At 40.5% G+C, this 8,160-nt stretch overlaps 1 protein-coding gene across 1 annotated transcript in view; it reads right to left on the reverse strand.

Annotated features, from left to right (window-relative positions):
* Positions 1-7,719, reverse strand: part of FBXL5 (F-box and leucine rich repeat protein 5) — a 50,267-nt gene extending 42,548 nt beyond the window's left edge. The window contains exon 1 of the mRNA XM_072620300.1: positions 7,532-7,719. Within this exon, the coding sequence (XP_072476401.1) occupies positions 7,532-7,615 (84 nt within the window). The 5' untranslated portion in view covers positions 7,616-7,719. The remainder of the gene's footprint in view (positions 1-7,531) is intronic.
* Positions 7,720-8,160: the final 441 nt, after the last annotated feature.

Raw genomic sequence — 8,160 nt, forward strand, 5'->3', positions numbered from 1 at the left:
TAAATATGGCTTTTATATGCCCTAGGAACTCAAAAAATCCATGTGACTTGCTTTATTGCAGTGGTCTGGAACTGAACCCACAATATCTCCAAGTTATGCCTGTATTATCATGGCTCTGAAAGAATGAGAAACTGATTACATATAACAAAGTATCCAACATAAAGGATATCTCAAAATTTCATCCCTCTAAATTGCTGGTATAAGCTAAATATTTCAATAATCCAGATCTTCTGATAAATACCAAGAGCATGGGGAGAAAGAGAAGCTATTACAAATCTGCTTTTATCAGAATGTTGGAACTCCCAATCCTGGCAATGAGATCTTTAGTGACCTGCCAAAGTTCACAAACCTAGTCCTCTGTAAGAGGCAGACTCTGAAAGTATGATCTTCCTGATTCCAAGGCTGGACAACATTTTATTAACTAACATATTACACTTCGAGACTATAGGCCCTGTCATCCACATTAAGACATTATTAAGTCACTTGCTTTTCCCTTTTCCAAGTCAATCTGACAATGTGTTCATGTCAACAAGTGTTTTATTAAGCTGAGGACACAAAACTGAAAGGTAGTACCAGCCTCGCAGTTAGTTCATAATCTAATTGCAAGGATAGAGACATGCACAGAAGTTAAGAATGATTTAAGATAGTATAAATGGAGCAAAGGAAAAATCCATACCAAAAAAATACTCTGAAAATTAGAGGAGGGGAGGTAGGGAACACTTCTGACCAAAAGAATCTGGGAAGGCTTCATGGAAGAAGTGGCACTTGAGCTGAACCTAGACAGAAAAGATTTCAACAGGTATTGATAAGGGAGCACATTCCGTATATGTAATATGCTTGGCTAGAATAAAAAGTGCATAAATTAAAACAACTTTTAAGTGCCAACTCATACCTATCAGATTGGCTAATATGATTAAAAAAAAGGAAAAAATGTGGGAAAATTGGAACACTAATGCATTGTTGGAGTTGTGAATAAATCCAACCATTCTGGAGAGCAATTCGGAACTACGCCCAAAGGACAATCAAACACTTTGATCCAGCAATATCACTACTAGGTTTGTATCCCAAAAGGATCAAAAAAAGAGGGAAAAGGACCTACATATACAAAAATATTTATGGCAGTTTTTATGGTGGCAGAGTTGGAAACTGAGAGAATGTCCATCAATTGGGTAATGGCTAAACAAGTTGTGGTATATGAATGTAATGGAATACTACTATGCTCTAAGAAATGATGAGCAAGCAGATTACAGAAAGACTTGGAAAGACTTCCATGAACTGATACTGAGTGATGCGAGCAGAGCTAGGAGAATATTGCACACACTAACAGTAACACTGCTATGATCAACTACGACTGACTGAGTTCTCCCCAGGAATATAACAATCCAAGACAATTCCAAAAGACTCACAATGGAAAATGCTAAGCATGTCCAAAGAAAGAACTATGGAGTCTGAATGCAGATAAAAGCATATTATTTTCACTTTTGTTGTTGTTTTTTTGTGGCTTTTTCCCTTTTGTTCTGTTTCTTCTTCCACAACCTAACTTATGTGGAAATATGTCTTCAAGATGGCACATGTATAACCTACATCAAATTGCTTGCTGCCTTGGGGAGGGAAGTGAGGTAGGGAGAAAAATATGGAACTCAAAATCTTATAAAAATGAATGTATGAAACTATCTTTATATATAATTGAAAAAAATACTGTTCACAAAAAAAATAAAGAATGCATGAATGTATAATTCAAAAGCACATCTAAAAAGGTATACAAAACCCAGGTCAAACTCAAATTGCACAGGTCCTTAAATGCCAGGCCAATGAAATTATATTTTATCCCATAAGCAGTAGAAAGCCAATTACAGTTGTCAAGCAAGAAAGAAATGTAAGACCTGTGCATTAGGAAGATTATTTTGGCAGCTATACTAAAGAAAGACCAGAAAGGGGAGAGACTTGAATTAGAAAGATTGGTAAGGAGGCAGATAGCATAGTCCAGACAAGGGGTGATAAGGTGTGGTGACAGTGTTAATGGAGTCTAGACAGATGTAAGAAATATTATGAAGTACAATCAGCAGGTAACTGTAACATCAAGGTCAAGAGACTGAAGAGATTCAAAGATAATGCTGAGGTTTCAAGCATATTTAACTATGAAGATGACAACACAATCAAAAGAAGTAGGAAGAGTGGAAGGCTTAAGGATGATAAATACCAAGTAAGAATTCAGTCTCAGGTATTTGATTTTTGAGAGGCCTGGTAGACATATCAAGACATCTATGTCCTGCAAACAACTGGAGATGCAGAACTACAGTTCAGAGGAGAACAGTTACATATAAAGAATTGGGAGTTATTTGTATAGAGCTGATAACTGAACACATGGGAACAGATGAGATTCTCTAAGGAGAAGAGTGTGGAGAAAAACGAGAGGAACTGAGATGATAAATGTTTTCAGTAAAAGAGCAAGATGTCAGATAAACTCACAAAAATAACAATGAACAAGAATCAAGAAATAGACTTATCTTTTATACAATAACAAAAGTATCAAATATCTGGGCACTGACTTCTCAAGACAACTTCAAAATTATTTTGAAAGAAATCAAGGAACTAAACATATAAAGGGCTCTCTTTTGCTTGGTTAGGTAAAACAAATAAACTGCAAAACAATTTGCGGACTTAAAATACCAATCACAATATAAAAGTTTACTTTATAGTTAAGTCATGACAAAATTCTAGCAGGCAAGAATATAAAAATTTAAATGAGACAGAAAAAGACTTGTCCTACCAGATTTCCATAATTAAAGTAACAATTACAAGATTGTATGGTATGGAAAAAAAATAAATACAACAGTTAAGAGAACCCAGAAATAGGATTCGTAGGTTAGCACATGATAAAATCTATGACTAAAATGAACTTTCAGTAAAACTAATACGGAATGTGAAAGTATGACATAAAATAAGCTGGTATAAGATGAAAAATGAGCTTTAGGCACACACCCCGCACTATATAATAAACACTAACTAGATTAATAATGTAATAATTTGCCATTTTTAAAAACCAGAAGAAAAAATGTCTCAAATAAGAAGACAATCAACATTTTATTAAGCAAATGGAAAAATAATTTGAAATTTTGAATGGGTTTGACTATGTTAAAAAAGATTTTGCACAAAAAGAAATACCTCTAAAGTTAAAAGAAACAGATTATAGGGGGAAAATGTTTTTGCAATTGTCTGTCAGTTAAAGACCTAACCAAAGAAACACTGCCTTAGGACAGGGTCTTAAGAACCTATATCATATCTACTAGATATTCAAATATCTCTAAGAACTTTACCTAAATATTTCTTTTGTATTTATATTGTTCTTTGTATTAAAGTTAACTATATATACATATATATGTATATATATCTTCACTCCTTCCAATTAAATAAATGTAAAATCCTTTAGAGTAAGTTCCCTGGTTATAGCTATTTTTCTATCACCAGAATAACCAGCAGTGTTTAGTAGACATTTAATGTTTGTTATCTGACAGAGAAATTTATATTCATGTATGAATCTAACGTATCACATAGACAAATATATGTATTTTAGAAACATTCTGGTAGCCTGTAAAATATCCTTTTTATCTTAAATAAAACCATGATCATCTTATTTCCCTTTCCCCCTACTTTTTTCCAATGAAGTGGATCCCTGAATAGAAAAAGATTAGAATAAGAAGAATGTACTAGGATACCAAATAGACTATAAAACCGCACCAACTCATATGAATTGAGGAAAAGGTGAGAACTAGTGAAAAGTCTTAACTACCTAGTGGAAAAAATGTGTCCCTTAAAGTCCTACTTCAATGCATCATAATGGCATGATGGTAATCCTGTGTTCTGTAGAACTCAAGTTCAGAAAGGTCCTACCAAAAGAGAAAGGCTTCAATTTACAGGCCCAGTGACAGACTACATCAGTCAGTTGTCCAAAGACCAGGCTAAGTTCAGATAGGATCATCATAATTAGACTGTCACCAGGTGATCAATTTTTTCAGTCACAAAAACTCAAGAGACTTGAACAATGTATAGCAAAGTTGTAATCTATGACAGTGGAAAGGGATATACACACTGATGAAATTCTTGAAGTATTCACATATTAAAGAAATGAAGCTTAACTACTTCAAGTAATAGACACAGTATAGATTTAGGAGACCTAGATTCTTGCTGTGACTCTTTGCTAATTGCCTGTATGACCTTGGGCAAGCTACTCAGTATTTACTTTCTCACCTGCAAAACTGAAATAAACTACCCTATCTACGTCAGTTATTGTTGGTTTAACAAGTGTGAAAGTGCTTCACAAAAGTTTAAACTGGGAAATGTTGGGAAATGTCACCGACACTACCAAAATCCAGCTGAAGAATATTGCCTGACACTTAACAGCTAACATTTATGAAGCATTTACTCTGTGCCAGGCACTTTACAATTATTACCTTTCCTCCTCAAACACCCTGGGAGATTGTTGCTCTTATTATCCCCATTTTACAGATAAGAAAGCTAAGGCTGACAAAGGTTAAATGACTTGTTTGGAGTCTAACAGCTACTAGGTATCTGAGGCCACATTTGAACACAGACCTGCCTGTCTCCACAGTCTGGTGCTCTATTCATTATGTCAGCAAGCTGCCCACTTTGCTTAACAGTTTAAAATTATTTGTACATCCATCTATTTCTAAAATGCTAGTTCCAAAGCTAAATGTGAATTATGAATTGATTCTTTATAGCTACTTAGTAATCGATCTCTGTGCCCACCAAATAAGTAAGAATTTAAATAAAACATTGTACTTTGTAGCCTTTTCTTTAAAATGCGTATAATGAGAAGTAGCATGATAAGGTGGATGGAAAGGTCCAAGTCTCAAAGTCAGGAAGACCTGAGTTCAAGTTCTAGCTGTGACACATACTGGCTGTGTAAACCCTGAATAAGTCAGTGAACCTTCAGTGCCCCAGAAAACCCTAAGCATCTGAGCAGGTGCCCATCTGCATCGGGGGAGTTAAGTTTCCTCATAAAAGTGTATTAAATTTCAAAGTTTTAATGTAAAAAAAAGCATCGGTAGATAGTTTGGCTGGGCACAAGTGGTCAATGTAATTAAGATGGTGCCTCAGAATTTAAGATGTTATCAAAAATAAGGATAACTATTTTTCCATCTAATGCCTGAAACACTGAGCTGGATAAGTTTCTCACTTCATTTTCAGAGGCTGTACCAATACAAGCCCAAGAGGACCCCAAAAGTTATCACAGTGGAGCCTAATCCTTTCCCAAGAACTAAAAGGTTCAGTATTTTCACATGCAAATTTACAATTCCCAGGCATTCAGAGACGGAGGGATTAGCGAGTTGAGGGAAAAGGGGGACAGCCTTTCCAGGTATCCCCAAGGCTTAGCATGTATGATGCCTGGCACATAGTAGGCACTTATCATTTGTTGAGTAGTCTATGGTTCACACAATGAGGATCACTTCATCTTTACTGTTTGCATAAATAAAATCATTCGTTTGGAATATACTCCATCAAAACTTGCTATCACATATAGTTGCTAGAATGAAGTTCATTTTGACATTGTCTAAAAAAAAACCTTTTCCTAAACAAACTAATGGGTAAACATTGCAAGAACATGTAACCTAAAATATTTACAGGAATAGTCTGTAAATTTCTTTCTCAATTTTCAAATCATTTCACATACTCCAGAATTTTCTTAATTTCTAATTCATTGAAAAAAAGAGACAGATTAGCCACCAAACAACCCAAAGGGTATGTCTCATTAGGTGCCATTAATCCAGATTCTCCTATCAACTAGCATTTGGTCTTTAAAGGCAGAGAAATTGAACATTTTTTCTTCATCTGTAACCACAATAGTGCGGTAGAGGTCACAGAATGTGAGTTTGTTTTTAAAAAGTTACTACTAAACAACGGATTATTTATTCTGTTCTATAACATCCAGTTTTGTCTCCTGTTCAGGTCACGTGCTTTTCCTTCTCAGGCTTTTTCTATCTTTGGCCATTTCATAACACTGTTGAATTTAGAGCTGGAAGTGAACTTAAGAGGTCATCTAATCCAAACAATTTCACTTTATAGATGAAGACACTGAGTTTACCATGACTCGCCTAAGGTCACACAGCTAGTAAGCAAAAGGGAATTCAAAACAAGATCCTCTGATTTATAGGTCACCCTTCATTTACGCCAGGAGCCAGCATCTCTAAACGGTAGGTAAATAAAAATTTTTAGAAAGACAAAAAGTCCAAATTTAAAAATGTAAAGTGTTGTTCCTTGGTAAGTGTTTGGACATTACCATAAACAACTTGATAGGATCCATCAATGAGGTTTTTGATGAACAATAATTGTAATGTCCTCCAGGCAAACTTTATGACTACTGATTACCCACATAACGCACAAAAGCTATTACCACCTCTTCCGTTTATCAGGTTAAGTACTCGCTAAAACATCAATTTTTAAAGGCAATAAACTGGTACCTAAGTTACATGCCCTACAGATTATGTTATCTGAGTTAAATCTATGCCTCATCTTCCCCCCATTACCACATATAGTCGATTCAAACACACGGGAAGTACAGATTTTTAAATTATTCTTAATTTACTTATTTTTAGACAGCGCATTGCAGAAAGGCAAGCTCTTGGCTGACTTCAAAACAGTAATTCTGAATCTTGTGCTAAAATGGGAAAGGATCTCGGCAATCTCAAAATGATGAAATCCGTGGCCCAGAAATCCGAGAATTTATAAAACAGAGTATCAGGGCTGGGAGAGGAGCCTATGGATAATCGAGTTCATTTCCTTCATTTTGCAGATGAGGAAACTGAGGCACCGAAGCTCCCGTAGCCTGCCCGAGACCACCCGAGGGGAAGGGCTACTAAACCCAAGCAGGTCTCCCCCTCCCAAGCCCGGGGCTCTTCCTCCCAACTCCTCCGGGGCAGAGCTCCTCGGCTGCAAACCCCAGTCCGCCGCCGGAGGTGCCCAGGGAACCACACCAGCCTTTATCCCGTCCCGTGCAAATAAATATTAAAATTTAAGGAAGGAGATGGGATCAAACACGGTGAACTGGGCATCGGGGCAGGGATAAGAGGAGGAAGGCACTGAAATGCGGGGGGCGCGTGGGTATCAGTGGGGGCGGGGGAGAAGGGGAGAGATGAGGGAAATAGGGAAAGGGGCTGCGAGGGGGAGGGGCGCGATGGGAGAAAGGGGAGGGGAGCTAGGAGCCGCGACTGAGGAGGGGAGTAAGACGAGGGGGGCGAGTGGGGGAAGAGGAGGTAAGGAAAGAAGGGGTGAGGGGGTCACCCCCTATCCGCCCACCAAGTCCCGAGCCCCCAGGGAGCCGAGCGCCCCGGGGCCCGGGCGCCGCCGGGGAGGCCTACCTCGGCCCCGGGCTCTCGGGCCTCCGGAGGGCCGCGGCGGCCGGGGCATCCCCGCCGAGGCAGAGGCGGTGACAGCCGCGCTGCGCAGGCACTAATTCGCGGGGGCTCCGGGCTCCGCGCAGGCCGCCCGCCCCCCAGCCTCCTCCCGCCTTTACCTTGTCGCAGTAGAGCCCCACCAGCTGCTTCATCCGCCAGTGCGGGGCGGTGAACACGTCCACCTCTTCGGGGAAGGGAGCCATCTCCGCCGCCGCCGCCGCCGCCGCCTCTCCATAGACTCCCTCACCGCCGGGCAGAGGCGGCCGCGCGCCGACCGCCCCTCCCCTGCGCGCGCATGCGCCAGCGCCGTTCCGTCAGGCGCGCCCTCCCCCTGCTCTCCTTCCCCTCCCTCCTTGGGAGGGAGGCCCGTGGGCTCGTGGGCTGCCGCCATGCGGTCGGAAGGGTGGGGGGCAGGAGGAGGGAGGGAGAAAGCGCGAGTCCACGTGACCGAGGCGCGCGCTTTCCCCGCTTCCGCCGCCCGTCATCGGCGCTCAGTCTTCTCGATTCCCACTACTTGACCCCCTCACTTCCCCAAGGAAAAAAAACCAAACGGTTTACTTCTTGCGGTCGCTATTCAAAATTCTCCTTTCTGGCCAAAAGCTTCCCACACGCCGGGGAGGGGGCGGGGGGGCAGGTGTGAAGGTTGCCCTTTCCTCCTCCCCTCGCTCCGTTCGCACCGCCATCGCGCGGTTCTTTTTCTTCCAGTGCCAACCGTAATAAGAGCGACGATGGTAGCGCTGTTGTGGTT

Source organism: Notamacropus eugenii, chromosome 6 (genome assembly GCF_028372415.1).
Source record: "Notamacropus eugenii isolate mMacEug1 chromosome 6, mMacEug1.pri_v2, whole genome shotgun sequence".
Classification (NCBI taxonomy): Eukaryota; Metazoa; Chordata; class Mammalia; order Diprotodontia; family Macropodidae; genus Notamacropus; species Notamacropus eugenii.